This window comes from Pseudorca crassidens, chromosome 1, assembly GCF_039906515.1.
Source record: "Pseudorca crassidens isolate mPseCra1 chromosome 1, mPseCra1.hap1, whole genome shotgun sequence".
Lineage (NCBI taxonomy): Eukaryota > Metazoa > Chordata > Mammalia > Artiodactyla > Delphinidae > Pseudorca > Pseudorca crassidens.
In genome coordinates, this window is record NC_090296.1 from 91,736,855 (window position 1) to 91,753,380 (window position 16,526).

The following is a 16,526-nucleotide window of genomic DNA, read 5'->3' on the forward strand; positions in this document are numbered from 1 at the left end:
ACCGGTAAGCCATAGAGCGAGGTATTTACAATGTCATTTCATTATTTTGTTTGACATTCTATGAATGTCCAGAAACCTAGATGTCCCCTTTCAAATAAAATAACCTAAAACCTTTGCAGCACTAATTGGAATTAACTCAAGAATCATAAAAAGTATGGTTCTACTCTACTAGGACAGGTCATTTTGAATTAAATATACTTAATTATGTTATGAATGAGAAAGCCTCCAACCACGACCATGGCTAGCAGTGCTTACCCTTGGCCTATTCGGAAGTAGCCAGGTGGACAGGCACAGAGGTAGCCGCCCTCGGTATTGGAACAGCCGTAACTGCAGGGGGCCTGAGAAGAGCCACATTCGTTGATGTCTTGGCACCCACCACTGAACTGTTCGTACTGGAAGCCAGCAGGACACATGCACTTGTAGCTCCCCAGCGTGTTGTGGCAGGAGGCTCCTCCGCAAATGTGAGCACTGAGGCATTCATTTTCATCTGCAGAAAAAACCAGAAGACACCGCATATGTGATACCAGCCAGAGGTTGCTATGGAGGTGTCTGGATCAGGCCACTTGCTGCCGGCCAGCTGGCCCTCCCCTAGGCTCTTAGGAAGGTAACACAGGCAGAGGTGGCTGCGGTGGGAAAGGGAACAAGAGAGAAAGATGTGGAAACAGGTGTGGTCTCTTGCCATATGGTGAGCGAACGTGGTTTCTGAGGTCAAGTGCACCAGGCAGAATACATTAGGGAGTGGGATTCTGAGGACCAGCAGACTCCAGTTCTCATCTGAAGCCAATACTTGTATGTTCTGCTCTACGGGAGCATCCCGTGTAGAACGTGGGGATGGTTCATGGCTAAGGTTCAGGGTTCAGGGTGGAAGGGCAGGAATCAGTTCTTTGCACCTTTGCTTCACAAGTGCCCACTAATAGGATGATTATCTCCACAGCAGAGATGAACCATATTCCTGGAGGCTGCTTTCTCGGTCTTCCTTTTTCAGGATGAGTAGGGCTGGCAAGGGCTGACACCCTGCAGGAAGTGTCGGCCCACTAGGACTTCATTTTCAAAAGTCCATAAAAGCCTCCAGGTGCTTGCCCTGGGGATGAGTAGTGTCTTCTGGTATGTCTGCTCCCATCTCTGAATGGGCCCCTTTATCCAAACCACCTCCTGCCCAGAGTCTGGGCCATGTCTAAAGCAAAGTATGGCTGGAACAGATTCAGTGCAGACTTCACAGGCAATAATTGGGGAAAACCTACAAGAGACACAGATGCTGCAGAACTAGCTACAGATAGGGACCGGCCAAGTCTGATGGCAATAAGTAGGAAAAAGAAATCTAACTTTAACAAATCAATTCAAAGGGAAGAAACCCCTCAAGTTTCTCATCATGTCTGATGTATACTTTTTTGAAATTTCCAATATATTTTTGTAGACCTGCCTTTGTAGGGCAGCACGGATGTTTGCTGGTAAGACATTTCTTAACTGCTAGAGCCCATTTTCAGGCATATGTTCATATGAATGCATGTGACTGACCTTCTCCTCACTTAGCAAATACCTAATTCCAATGGAAGAGAGGAGGAGAAAGGCAACTAAAACTTATTAGATGCCTACTGTATGACAGTTGGGATACTAGGTACTTCACTCCATCTACTTAACCTGCCTAACAGTCACAGAGGTAGGTATTAAAATCCCTATTTTCCAGGTGAAGAAAGCAAGACTCAGAAAGCCCCACCAAGATCTCCCAGCAGCAGCCGCAGGGCAGAGATGCACACCCAGGTCTGTCTGACTACAAAAGTCACGTGCTTTCCTTCATATCACAGTGTCTCTCAAAAGACTCACCCACATTTAAACTGGTCCTTTCTCTTTTACTTTTTCATTGGCTGAGGTAGATTCATTTTTCAAGAACAAAATTGTTTCTAAGGAAATACCTTTTTTTTTTAAATTAGGAGAACAGGTGGGTAAAAACAGTGAGGGCGGGATACTTGGATATATATACATACACACACACACACAATTCAGATTGCCTTCCACCCTTCCTTCCTCTCTTCCTTCTCTTCCTCCCCCTTCCTTTCTCGACCTGCCCCCCCCCCCCACTTCTTGCCTGTATGTAGTTACAGAGAGAAGAAGGAGTAGATATACAATAAGAAAGCTATTGGTTGAGCTGCCTACTATGGCTCAGTGCCTAGCTATGCATCTGTTTGAGATCCTTTATATCCAAGGACTCTCAGGTACCCACCCAAGGTCACTTAGGTTCTAAGGTTCCTAAAACAAAATGATTCAATATGCCATCATCTGTGTTCTTTTTCCCCTTATTTTAAATTAGAGGTGAGCTGTGTGATAGAAACTAATGGAGACCATGGGCATCCAGGATGAATGAAGAACCGAGGGTAGTTGCTTTGGTGAAGGGAATATCTCTGGGCTGAATGTCTTCTCCTTGCCTTGCTTATCCACTTCCAGACTTCTCGCCTGCCCTCGGCTCTACAAGGCTGATTGGAATGGAGCATCCACAAGCTCCTCTCCTGTATCCTGAGCTTTTGGTTGGGCTCAGCCATCTGTTACCTGCTGGGACTCTGGCTGATAAAACCTCTAAGGTAAGGCATGGGTATATGTGGGGAAGACCTGTTAATACAGAGCTTAGATTTATTCTGTTTTGTTCCAAGGAGCAGAAACAGGACCAGTGGTTAGGAGTTAGTGGGAGAAGAGCTTCATCCTTTATGAAAAAGATATTTCTAAAAATTAAAGTTTTCTATGCATAGATTGGGCTGTCTTGGGAGAAGGTGAGTACCTTTCTAGGTTGGAGAGGGATTGATATGTTAGAAACAGATCAGACTAGATCATTGCTAAGGTTCTTTCTAAATTTGAGTATCTCTCTTTTTAACTTGGAGTATCTATTCCTGTCAAGAACTCTCCCTGTCCCCTTTTCACATTCTTTTCTACTTTATTTTACATTTTTTCCTCCCTGAGAATCTAATAAGTTTAAATTAAACTTGCTTATCTGGGTTGGAGAGATGGGGTAGAGTGGAGCACGGATTAAGATAAGAAATTGGCAAATGTTCAATGTTTACAGCTTGAAAACAATCTGTTTGTGCACTCACCCTTTCTATCAATATACAAATACCATGATTTGTTTAACATGTTTTGCACTTTTCCTGACCTTTTTCATCCTGTGTGTGCACCCTGGAGCAAATGGCTCCACAAGGAATTTTTCTACACGCCCAAATCTTTGTTTTATTCTTTCAGTTGTTACTTAAATTGGTGAGGGTTTTGCTCTTTTCATAAAAAGAGACAATTCTAATTTGAATGAAATAGCATTAGAGTCTCTGAAAGACACTCCTTAAAAGCAGATGGAAACCTACTTACTTTGTCCTCTAAACTCAAAGTTTCCAGCATCAGGCTCGCATAGTGTGTCTTAGCTGTGGTGTTAAGGGAGAGCCACTGGGAGAACTCCAAATGTAGAACAGCCTTTCCTTTACTAATTTCCTATAGGTCATGATGGGTCAGCTCCAACTTCAAGCTGCAAGTTTGATATTTTCTAGAAAGCAATGATATCCATGGCCCTTTACCCTATAAACCCATCCATCTTCCAAGAGGGAACTTCTGGCTGCCTAGGAGCAAGGATCCAGGGAGGGCTGGTCCAAGAGATCTGCTCTGCATGGCTCTGGGGAAGCCATTCTGGCCCAAGGCAATGCAGTGCTCATTCTGGGTAAGTATAATTCCCAAGAAATATGAGACCAGTTTGAACTGGTATCTTCTGGGCATCAAAACCCCCAAACCTCTTCCCACTTTTTAAAAACTGAAATTTAGTTGATTTCCAATAGTGTTAGTTTCACGTGTACAGCAAAGTGATTCACTTATATATATTATATAGGTCCATCCATGTTGCTGCAAATGGCAATATTTCATTTTTTATGGCTGAGTAATATACTGTGTGTGTGTGTGTGTGTGTGTGTGTGTATCTTCCTAAACCAATCGTCTGTTGATGGGCACTTGCGTTGTTTCCACATTTTGGCTATTGTAAATAGTGCTGTTATGAACACTGGGGTGCATGTATCCTTCTGAATTAGAGTTTTCATCTTTTGGGGATATATGCCCAGGAGTGGGATTGCTGGATCATATGGTAGCTCTATTTTTAGTTTATTAAATAACCTCCACACTGTTCTCCATAGTGGCTACACCAATTTACATTCCTACCAACAGTGCAGGAGGGTTCCCTTTTCTCCACACATTCTCCAGATGTAGACTTTTTGATGATAGTAGACTTTTTTGGAGATAGTAGACTTTTTGATGATAGTCATTCTGACCAGTGTAAGGTGATGATACCTCATAGTGGTATTGATTTGCATTTCTTTAATAATTAACAATGTTGAGCCTCTTTTCATGTGCTGATTGGTCATCTGTTTGTCTTCTTTGGAGAAATGACTATTTAGGTCTTCTGTCCACTTTTTGATTGGGTTGTTTGTTTTTTTGATACTGAGTTGTATGAGCTGTTTGTGTATTTTGGATATTAACCCCTTGTCGGTTTCATCATTTGCAAATATTTTCTCCCATTCCATAAGTTGTCTTTTCATTTTGTTGATGGTTTCCTTTGCTGTACAAAAGCTTTTAAGTTTGATTAGATACCATTTGTTTATTTTTGCTTTTATTTCTTTTGCTTTGGGAGACTGATCTAAGAAAATATTGCTACAATTTATGTCCAAGAATGTTTTGCCTATGTTCTCTTCTAGGAATTTCATGGTGTCATGTCTCATATTTAGGTCTTTAAACCATCTTGAGTTTATTTTTGTATATGGTGTGACGGAGTGTTCTAACTTCACTGATTTACATGTGGTTGTCCAGCTTTCCCAGAACCATTTGCTGAAGAGATTGTCTTTTCTCCATTGTATATTCTTGCTTCCTTTGTTGCAGATTAATTGACTGTAGGTGCGTGGGTTTATTTCTGGGCTCTCTATCTGTTCCGCTGATTTATATGTATGTTTTTGTGCCAGTACCGTGCTGTTTTGATTATTTCAGCTTTGTATTACAGTCTGAATTCTGGAAGGTTTATGCCTGCAGCTTTGTTCTTTTTCCTTGGAATTGCTTTGAAAATTCTGGGTCTTCGGTGGTTCCATATAAATTTTGGGATTTTTTTCTAGTTCTCTGAAAAATGTCACAGGAAATTTGATAGGGATCACATTAAATCTACACATTGCTTTGGGTAGTATGTCCATTTTAACAACATTAATTTTTCTAATCCAAGAGCATGAGATATCTTTCCATTTCTCTGAATCATCCTTTATTAATCCTTTATTAATGTTTTATAGTTTTCAGCATATAGGTTTTTCACTTCCTTGGTAAAGTTTATTCCTAGGTATTTCATTTTATTGATGTGATTTTAAACAGGATTTTTTTTTTTTTTTACTTATATTGTTGGTGTAAGGAAATGGAACAGATTTCTATATATTAATCTTGTATCCTGCTACCTTGCTGAATTCATTTATTAGTTCCAAAAGTTTTTGTCTGGAGTCTTTAGGGTTCTCCATATAGAGTATCATGTCATCTGCAAATAGTGACAGTTTTACCTCTTTGCTTCCAATTTGGATACCTTTTATTTCTTCTATGATTGCTGTGGCTAGGATTTCCAATACTATGTTGAATAGAAATGGTGAGAGAGTGGGCATCCTTGTCTTTTTCCAGATTTTAGTGGGAAGGCTTTCAGCTTTTCACCATTTAACATTATATTGGCTGTTGGTTTGTCGTAATGGCTTTTATGATGTTGGGATATGTTCCCTCTATACCCACTTTGGTGAGAGTTTTTATCATGAATGGATGTTGAATTTTATCAAATGCTTCTTCTGCATCTGTTGAGATGATCATGTGGTTTTTGTCTTTCCCTTTGTTGATGTGGTGTAACACATTGATTTTGCATGTGAGCCACCTTTGTGACCTAGGAATGAATCCAACTTGATCATGGTGTATGATCCTTTTTATGTATTGTTGGATTCAGTTTGCTAAAATTTTATTGAGGATTTTTGCATCTATATTCATCAAAGATATTGGCCTGTAATTTTCTTTTTGTTTAGTGTCTTTGTCTGGTTTTAGCATCAGGGTGATGGTGGCTTCATATAATGACTTTGGGAGTGTTACCTCCTCTTAGATCTTTTGGAATAGTTTGAGAAGGCTAGTATAAGTTCTTCTTTGTATATTTGGTAGAATTCCCCAGTGAAGCAGTCCGGTTCTGGACTTTTGTTTGCAAGGAGTTTTTTTCATTACAGATTCTATTTTACTTCTAGTGATTGGTCTGTTCAAATTATCTGTTTCTTCTTGATTCAGTTTTGGCAGGCTGTATGTTTCTAAAAACGTGTCCATTTCTTCTACGTTGTCCAATTTGTTGGCATATAACTGTTCATAGTATTCTCTTTTGATTTTTTGTATTTCTGTGGTATCAGTTGTTATTTCTCCTCTTTCATTTCTTATTTTGTTTCTTTGGGTCCTCTCTTTTCTTCTTGGTGAGCCTGGCTAGTGGTTTGTCAATTTGGGTTATCTTTTCAAAAAACTGGTTCTTGGTTTTATTGATCTTTTCTGGGTTTTTAAAAAATCTCTATTCCCTCTCTGATCTTTCTTATTTCCTTCTGCTGACTTTAGGTTTTGCTTGTTGTTTTTCTAATTCTTTTAGGTGGTAGGTTAGGTTGTTTGAGATTTTTCTTGTTTTTGAGGAAGGCCTGTATTGCTGTGAACTTCCCTCTTGAAACTGTTTTTGCTGCATCCCATAGATTGTGTAAGTTTGTGTTTCCATTGTTGTTTGTCTCGAGGTATTTTCTGATTTCTTCTTTGATTTCATTGTTAACCCATTGGGTTTTTTAGTAGCATGTTGTTTAGTCTCCATGTGTTCATTTTTTTCCCCATTTTTCTTTCTGTGGTTGATTTCTCGTTTCATACTATTGTGGTCAGAAAAGATGATTGAAATAATTTATATTCTCTTAAAGTTCTTAATGCTTGTTTTGTAACCTGGGAAGCGGTCTATCCTAGAGAATGTTCCATGTGCGTTTGAAAAGAAGGTGTATTCTGGTGTTTTTATTTTGGATGTAGTGTCCTGTAGATATCAATTAAGTCCAACTGGTCTGTTGTGTCATTTAGGACCTCTGCTGCCTCACTGAGGAAGATCTGTCCATTGGTGTCATTAGGGTGTAAGTCTCCTACTATCATTTTATTCCTGTCAATTTCACCCTTTATGTCTGTTAGTATTTGTTTTATATATTTAGGTGCTCCTATATTGGGTGCATGTATTATTGAGCGTAATATCCTCTTCTTGTAGTGATCCCTTTATCATTATATAATGTCCTTCTTTTTCTTTATGGACTTTGTTTTAAAGTCTATTTTGCCTGATATGAGTATTCCTACCCCTGTTTTCTCGTCATTTCCATTTGCATGAAATATCTTTTTCCATCCCCTCACTTTCAATCTGTGTGTCTTTCTCCCTGAAGTGAGTGTCTTGTAGGCTGCATATTATAGGTTCTTGTTTTTTTTTTTTTTTTTTGTGGTATGCGGGCCTCTCACTGTTGTGGCCTCTCCCATTGCGGAGCACAGGCTCTGGACGCACAGGCTCAGTGGCCATGGCTCACGGGCCCAGCCACTCTGCGGCATGTGGGATCTTCCCAGACCGGGGCATGAACCTGTGTCCCCTGCATTGGCAGGTGGACTCTCAACCACTGCGCCACCAGGGAAGCCCTAGGTTCTTGTTTTTTATCCAATCTGCCACTGTGTCTTTCAATCAGAGCATTTAGTCCATTGACATTTAAAGTAATTATTGAGAGGTATGTACTTATTGTCATTTTAAACCTTGTTCTCCAGTTGATTTTGTAGTTCTTCTTTGTTCATGTCTTCTTTTTTGTTTTTCCTTTTGTGGTTTGATGGTTTTTTAAATATTATGTTTGAGTTTCCTTCTTTTTGGTTTTTATGAATCTATTTTATGTTTTTAATTTGTGGTTACCCTGGTTTTCAAGTATGTTGACCCATAACTATATCTACTTACTTTAAACTGATAGTCATATAAGCTCAAACACATTCTAAACAATCTACAATTTTTAGTCCCCTCCTCCAAATTTTGTGATTTTGATGTCCTATTTTACACCTTCATGTTTGCTTTTGCTATTAATTGTAGATATAATCACCTTTACAACAATTTTTTGATTGTTTTTTAATCTATGTACTGGCTTAAGTGATCTGCAATCCTTTTATATATTTGCCTTTCCTATTGGGATTATCCCTTTCCTATAGATTCTTGCTTTTCTATTTAGAGAAGACCTTTCAATATTTCTTTTTTTTTTCTTTTTTTTTCCTGGCTGCACCACATGGCATGTGGGAGCTTAGTTCCCTGACCAGGGATAACACTCATGCCCTCTGCAGTGGAAGCGTGGAGTCCCATAACTGGACTACCAGGGAATTCCCTCAATATTTCTTTTAAGGTAGGTTTAGTATTGCTGAATTCTTTTTGTTTATCTGAGAAATTTTTTCTCTCTCCTTGTATTCTAAATGATAATGTTGCCAAGTGTAGAGTATCTTAGGTTGCAGGTTTTTCCCTTTCAAGACTTTGATTATATCATGACACTCCCTCTGGCCTGCAAAGTTTCTGCAGAGAAATAAGCTGAATCTTTCTCTTGCTACCTTTAGAATCCTCTCTTTAACTCTTGCCATTTTAATTATGATATGTCTTAGTGTGGGTCTGTTTAGTTTCATCTTGTTTGGGACCCTTTGTGCTTCCTGTACCTGGATATCTGTTTTCTTCTTTAGGGTTGGGAAGTTTTCAGCCATAATTTCTTCAAATACACTTTAGATCCCCTTCCCTCTCTCTTCTCCTTCTGGAACCCCTGTTATGTGTAGATTGGCACACTTTGTATTATCTCATAGGCCCCATATGTTGCTTTCATTTTTTTCACTTTTCTTTCTGTCTGCTGTTGTGATTGGGTTATTTCCATTATTCTGTCTTCCAGATCACTTATTTGTTCTTCTATGTTATTTACTGTGCTATTCATTGCTTCTAGATTGGTTTTTATCTCAGCCGTTGAGTTGTCTAATTTTGCCTGGTTCCTCTTTATAGTTTCTAGTTCATTGTTTAATCTTCATTTCTATTGATAATCTTTATTAATTCTTTAGCATTTTTCTTACCTCCTTTTTGAACTTGGGTTTAGTAGACTGGTGAGGTCTATTTCATTATCTGTTTTTTTCAGGGGGGTTTCTCTTATTCTTTTAACTGGGAAGAGTTCCTATGCTTTTTCATTTTACTTAACTGTTTCTCCTAAATTCATAGAGACAGAGAAAGTGATCTACTCTGGTCTTGAAGGGGTGTTTTCTGTGGGAGCATCCCTTTGTAGACTGTGTGATTCCAATACTTTTGGTGAGAAGGCTATTTATGGTATGGATGCCAGCCATGTCTTTCCTCAGAGTGTGCTGGCCATTCTTCCTTAGACAGAGGTTGTGATTGGTGTTGTGCCTCCATAGCCTGCACTGGATGTTGGGTGGGGCCTCCTTTCTGCTCTGTGGCTGTCACAGCCCCGTCAGGGTGGTGTCTGCTCCACAGCTGTTGGAGTAGAAGCCCTGAGGGTCACGTTTGGTCAGGCTCCATTGCCCTTGAGGGTGTGCTCTGTCCCAAAGGAGGTGACTGCCGAAGCAAGTAAGGCCCGTGTGGTCACAGCAAACCTAAGTGCCACCCATGCGGGTGTCCATGGTTCTGCTGAGAAGCAGCCCAAGGTTGTGTCCCTTTCTGTTGTGTTCGTCCCAGACCTAGTGCCAGGCTGTGGTGTGGAGTGGGCTGCTGCTGGAGGCCAGGGTGCTGTGGCTGCAGGAATCGAGGTGGTTGTGCTACTGTGTGGAACCTGGACTGCCTCTGTGACAGGGCACTCTGAGGATCTGCCCACCCCAGATCCGGCTGCAGGCTGTGGGGTGGAATGGGTGGAGATGAGTGCTCTTGCCAGAAACCACCTCTGCATACTCCTTTCCAGGGCCTGTCCACCCAAGCCACGCATTTCTGTGGCACCACCTGGTGTGTGTGCTGACAAAATCCACCGTGGCCAGACCCTCCCCTGCCTGAGATTCAGCACTTAGTCACTGCTTATACTGGCAGCCCAGCCCCACACTGAGTTTCAGACTGAGGAGTGTGGCAAGCTGGCAGCTGTCAGCGCTGGTCTCTCTCCACCCTGACTGCTAGCAAGCCGGCACGTGTGCACTCCTCACAAGCAGAGTCCAGTTCCCTCCATCTGTCCCAGCAGACCTCCCAGCAGGCAAGGAAGCTCCTCAGGGTGAGGGCTGTCCACGTGGACCTTCCCTCCTTCACAGATCGTCCCAGGGGTTCCAGTCGCATCCCAATGCCTTCTTTTTTATTTTATTTTTTGCACCCTACCCAGCTTCATGGAGATCTTTCCTGCCACTTCAGTTGAATAAGAAGTCTTCTGCCAGTTTCCAGTTGGTTTTCCGTGAGAGTTGCTCCACATGTAGACGTATTTTTGATGTGTTTGTGGGGGGGAGGTGAGCTCCACATTCCTCCTATTCTGCCATCTTCATCCTCCCCTCTCTTCCCACTTCCTAATAGACTCATTCTTCTACAAGTCCCAGGCAGGAGATGATCTTCATGGGGCCAAAATAGAATCTCCAGGCAACGAGGACATGACCTGGCTATCTCTACTATTTCTGGACTGAGTGTAGGAAGAGGAGGGTTAAGGCCCAGCAGTGACAGACCTCACCTCTTTTATACTCTTCTCCACAGCTCCAGTTTCATTCAAGGGACCTACGTAATAAGGGCAGATAGGCTCATATGCTGGGTATTGAATCAACAAAGCTCATGCTGGAAGTTCTGTGAACAATGTCAGAAACTGGTGATTAAAATCCAAGACCTTCCTGAGCTGATAACAAAGGGCTTTTGATTAAAACCAGACAGCTCATCAGCAAGCTGTGCAGCCTAAACTCTAGCACTGTGGTCATTTTAGCCAAGACTACTCACCTCTGCAAAACTGCATCTTGTAAAGAATCAAACCAGATGAGAGAGACACGCGTTTGATAAATGAACACGTACCAAATGTGTCTTCATTTGGAGTAAAGTCAAGCGTTGCAATGTGGAGCAGCCACCCAGAAGGCAGTTGCCCTTTGTTTTTGCTAAGTAGGGCTCTGTAGCCAACAGAGTGGCAGCCAAAACAGGTCACCAGAGCACAAAGCTTGCAGTGCTACTTGCTGAATGAAAAAAACAAGCAAACAAGTGAAGGTGACGCTAGAAAGGCAGCCCTAAAACATGAAGTTAAGAGCCTTGGGTTCTAGCTCTGGTCCTGCCACCAAAGAACTGGTAAGGACAGACTACCTTTCCTTCCTGGGCTTCTAAGCCTTCATCAGTAAAACAAAGGGCTTGGGCTAGATGGCTTGGGGTCCCTCTAAATTTGCAATGTTGGGATTCTCTGATGTGCATTAAGAGTTATTTTCCTATGATACTGTGGAATCAAAAATGACAGCTTCAATTTAATGGGAGATTCTAGGGGACTCCCTTATTATTCAAAGCAAATTAGCAATCCTGAAAAAAACTTTCTGTGTTTGCTGCTTGCACTCTGCCCCAAAGATGTCTAGCACTCAATGGAACCACTTCTGCATCTTCTGGCCAAAAGTTGCTCATAACAGCCTGTCGCTGGCTGATAAACTACAGTCAGAAGCAGGATTTTGTTGGCCTCTAAGGTGAAGAGAACTCCATGTGGGCTGATGACTAGCAATGAAGCAGGAGAGCAAGGGGATATTGGGAGTCAAGGAATTCTGGGGACATTTCATTTCAAACGCCCTCAAAATACCCTTTATCATTATTATTTTTTTTTTTCTTAGTTTGCTACTTTGCAAAGGCTGTGACTTCCTTCTGGATTCAACAGGTACGGACAGTTTGAAATGGTATTTGTTGCTTCAATGACAAGTTGAAAGTTTTTAGAAAGAAAGCAGTTTTCTGACTCATAGGAGCTGATAGCAATTCATCTTGTGAACAAGGGAAAACTACTTGCCGACACACTGGTTCCATTGGTAGTGCTGGAGATAGCCCTGGGGGCAGCTGCACCTGTAGCCGCCGATGATGTTCTGGCAGCCATGCTGGCAGCGATGGTTTCCTTCGCACTCGTCCACATCTGAAAAGGAAGGCAGAGTCGCCTTTAAGTCACATCAATGCTTGTCTCAGAGGTGTTCTCTGAAGCAACATTTATAAGCATATGAAAGTGAAAGGCAATTTTAGTAAGAAATCTGATCCTTAAAAAATTATTCTACCACCAAAAACTTCAAGAATATCTACTCTGGAGCTTTTGATAAGTCCAAGGAAAAAACCATTCATCTATCCCTGGTAAAGTCCACAGATAAAAATGACGAAGAAACTAATGCAAGGCACAAGAGCACTGTGAGACAGCCGTGTAAATTACTTATATTTCCTTATTTGTGCCAGAATTAGAAACCAAAATGTCAGTACAGAAACAAAATCCTAAAAAATATAAGTAAAACATTTAATCCTATACTAGCAGAAGAGCTATTCCTCATATACTTAATCCACATTGAGGGAATCCTTCTAAGACTCTGGATCCAGTGACTAGAAAATTAGTGAAATTCAGGAATCTAGCTATTTTTCTTGACTGGGTCATTCCCTATTAGACTAAATGAACAACTGAGTGGAAAAAGTCTTGTTATATTCAGGAGAAGCATGTGTTATGGACACAGTCAAGCAGGAGACAAAAGATGGATCTCTAAGATATGGGACCCGTGCAAACTAGAGAAAACACTTCCCATCTTCAGCTGGCTATCTCCCCTGTGCTCAGTTCTGATGTCTCATAGAGGATGATGCTGCAGGTGTTTATAGGCCCCCTCCACAAGGACCGACCAGCTGGATCAAGCTAAGGGCTCCACGCACCTTCACAGCTGGCACCGCTCTGATCAAGTGAGAATCCCCGCTGGCATTCACAGGTGAAGCTTCCAGGAGTATTCTGGCAAATGCCCTTAGACCCACACAGGTTGATGTCAGAGGTGCATTCATTGTTATCTGTAAGAAGCAGTGGGGGAAAGGAGAGGGTGAAACTTCCCCGAAGCTGTCTTTGTGTTGTTTAAAAGAAAGAAAGAAGGGTGATTTGCTGAGAAAACGCCAATAACTTTTCACATACACGCATGCACACAGAGACACACATACATGTACTCACATATTTTTTTGAGTTTTATCTTCTTATTCCAACAGCAGAAGTGCTCGAAAACAATCCCTTAGAGGAATAGTTGCACTCCATATAGGATTTTTCCCCTCCCACTTACCAATGCAGGCAGTATGGTGTTGGGTAAATCCAGGAGGACATTTACATGTGAAGCTGCCAATGGTGTTAACACACAGGAACTGGCAGTTGTGCTGCTTAGTTGCACACTCATCAAGATCTATAAGAAAATGCAAGATGGGCATTGGAATTGAGCTGAAGCCCAGGTACCTAGAAGCTGCCCTAGGGAGCAGCTCTGAGTTTTCTTTTCTACATCGCAAATGACCTGGTCAGAAGAGAGCCACAGCAAATGGCTAGGAGGAACCCAGGAGATAAGGGTTTGAAAGATAAAGCATGGTTTCAGTTCAGACCAAAAATGCATTTCTTTGGGGATCCAAGAAAAACCCATTCCCTTTAGTTATAGGAATGCAGAAATTTCTCAGCAAAGAAATGTCCAATAAATTATAAAATTTAAATGAATTACAAAATGAAATAAAAGATTAAGGATTCTCAAAAATTTCCAAAGCACTGAAAAGATCTATTCAAGTTAAAATATAAAAAGAAATGTTGGGCTTCCATGGTGGCACAGTGGTTAAGAATCTGCCTGCCAGTGCTGGGGACATTGGGACACCAGGGTTTGAGCCCTGGTCCGGGAAGATCCCACATGCAACGGAGCAACTAAGCCTGTGTACCACAACTACTGAAGCCCGTGAGCCACAACTACTGAGCCCACAAGCCACAACTACTGAAGCCCGCACGCCTAGAGCCTGTGCTCCACAACAAGAGAAGCCACCACAATGAGAAGCCTGCACACCGCAACAAAGAGTAGCCCCCGCTCGCCGCAACTAGAGAAAGCCCGCCTGCAGCAATGAAGACCCAACACAGCCAAAAATTAATTAATTAAAAAAAAAAATAATTAATTAATTAATTAAAAAAAAGAAATGTTGAGGATGGAAATGAATTTCTCTGCTTGGTTCTTTCCTGTTTGCTGTTTTTAATCTTCTCAAATGAGCTGGTCAACCAGGTCAAACCAAACCAATCTAACTTTTTTGTTTAGATTCTCCTTTGGATAAAACAAAATTGAGTAATCAGGAAGGAAACAAAGGAAAGAAAAAAAAATCATTCTGATAAGCCAATAGCATTTTTTTAAAGACTGCCTACGGTATTTATCCAACATTATTTTCCACTTCTCAATAAAATCCTCCGCTTTGACCTGGCCTCTTTCCTCACTGCCAGAGCTTCTGGCTCTTTCTGAACTCCATAGCTATTTTAAACCTTTAAGAGATACAAAGTGTGTTCCAGCTTTTAGTTGAATTTTAATTAAAAAAAAAAAGAAACTGCAGAGAATTTAGAAATCTATCGGCCTACCTTCCTTCCTGCCTGGCTCTCTGCCTGCCTCCCTCCCTTTCTTGTGATCTTCTTTTATCACTGTATACAGAGCTGTACTTGGAGCTGCAAATCAGTGCCAGTTCCTGGCTAGACTAATATCTGGAGTGGACCTGAACTAAAGAACTGCCCATATTTCTCCCAGTGCTGACATCTCTTAAAAAGGAGCCAGTCCTGTGCTCTTTCCATTGTTGGGGAGTTGCTGTTTCTGCTTTTCTGGTTTCTGCATGATTGGCAGCTGTATGTCTCCTGCCAGCAGGTGGCCTCCCCTCTCTATGACCCCAGGGGACTTGCTAGAGCACCATCACACGGTTACTGAAGCTTATCTGCAAACATGTGAGGGGGACAATTCAGTGATTTAAAAAAAATTTTTATTTCATATTGGGGTATAGTTGATTAACAACGTTGTGTTACTTTCAGGTGTACAGCAGAGTGATTCAGTTATACATATACATGTATCCTTTTTCAGATTCTTTTCCCATTTAAGTTATTGTGGAATATTGAGCAGAGTTCCCTGTGCTATAGAGTAAGTCCTTGTTGGTTGTCTATTTTAAATACAGTAGTGTATATATATCAATCCCAAACTCCCAATATCAATCCCATACTCCCAATTTGTCCCTCCCACCCACCTTTCCCCTTTGGTAACCATAAGTTTGTTTTCTAAGTTTGTCTGTTTCTGTTTTGTAAATAAGTTCATTTGTATGTTTTTTTTAGATTCCACATATAAGCAATATCATATTGCTTATATTGATAAGCAATTGATCATATTGAAATATTTGTCTTTTTCTGTCTGACTTACTTCACTTAGTATGATAATCTCCAGGTCTATCCATGTTGCAGCAAATGGCATTATTTCATTCTTGTTAATGGCTAAGTAATATTCAATTGTATATATGTACCACATCTTCTTTATCCATTCCTCTATTGATGGACACTTAGTTGTTTCCATGTCTTGGCTATTGTAAACAGCGTTGCAATGAACATTGGGGTGCATGTATCCTTTTGAACCATGGTTTTCTCCAGATATATGCCCAGGAGTGGGATCGCTGGATCATATGGTAGCTCTATTTTTAGTTTTTTAAGGAACCTCCATACTGTTCTCCATAATGGCTGTACCAATTTACATTCCCACCAACAGTGTAGGAGGGTTACTCTCCAGCATTTACTATTTGTAGACTTTTTGATGATGGCCATTCTGACTGGTGTGAGATGATATCTCACTGTAGTTTTGATTTGCATTTCTCTAATAATTAGTGATGTTGAGCATCTTTTCATGTGCCTCTTGGCCATGTGTGTGGCCAAGGGGTACATTTCTCCATTTCTCTTTGGAGAAATGTCTATTTAGATTTTTTGTCCATATTTTGATTGGGTAGTTTGTTTGTTTGATATAGAGCTGCATGAGGTGTTTGTAGATTTTGGAGATTAATCCCCTGTTGGTTGCATCATTTGCAAATATTTTCTCCCATTCTGTGGGTTGTCTTTTCGTTTTGTTTATGGTTTTTCCTTTGCTGTGCAAGAGCTTTTGAGTTTAATTAGGTCCCATTTGTTTATTTTTATTTTTACTTCCATTACTCTAGGAGATGGATTGAAAATTATGTCAAAGTGTTCTGCCTATGGTTTCCCTTAAGAGTTTTAAGGTATCAAGTCTTACATTTAGGTGTTTAATCCATTTTGAATTTATTTTTGTGTATGGTGTTCAAGACTGTTCTAATTTCATTCTTTTACATGTAGCTGTCCAGTTTTCCAGGTACCATTTATTGAAGAGACTGTCTTTTCTCCATTGTATAGCCTTGCCTCTTTTATCATAGATTAATTGACCATCAGTGCATGGGTTTATTTCTGGGCTTTCTATCCTGTTCCATTGATCTATAGTTCTGTTTTTGTGCCAGTACCATACTGTTTTGATGACTGTAGCATTGTATAGTCTGAAGTGAGACGATACTTGATTCC

At 40.8% G+C, this 16,526-nt stretch overlaps 1 protein-coding gene across 1 annotated transcript in view; it reads right to left on the minus strand.

Annotated features, from left to right (window-relative positions):
- FBN1 (fibrillin 1) overlaps positions 1-16,526 on the minus strand; it is a 252,580-nt gene that overhangs the window by 5,510 nt on the left and 230,544 nt on the right. The window contains exons 60-63 of the mRNA XM_067746257.1: positions 13,255-13,371; positions 12,866-12,994; positions 11,979-12,098; positions 256-487 (exon numbers count right to left, since the gene is read on the minus strand). Coding sequence (XP_067602358.1) covers positions 256-487; positions 11,979-12,098; positions 12,866-12,994; positions 13,255-13,371 — 598 coding nt within the window. The remainder of the gene's footprint in view (positions 1-255; positions 488-11,978; positions 12,099-12,865; positions 12,995-13,254; positions 13,372-16,526) is intronic.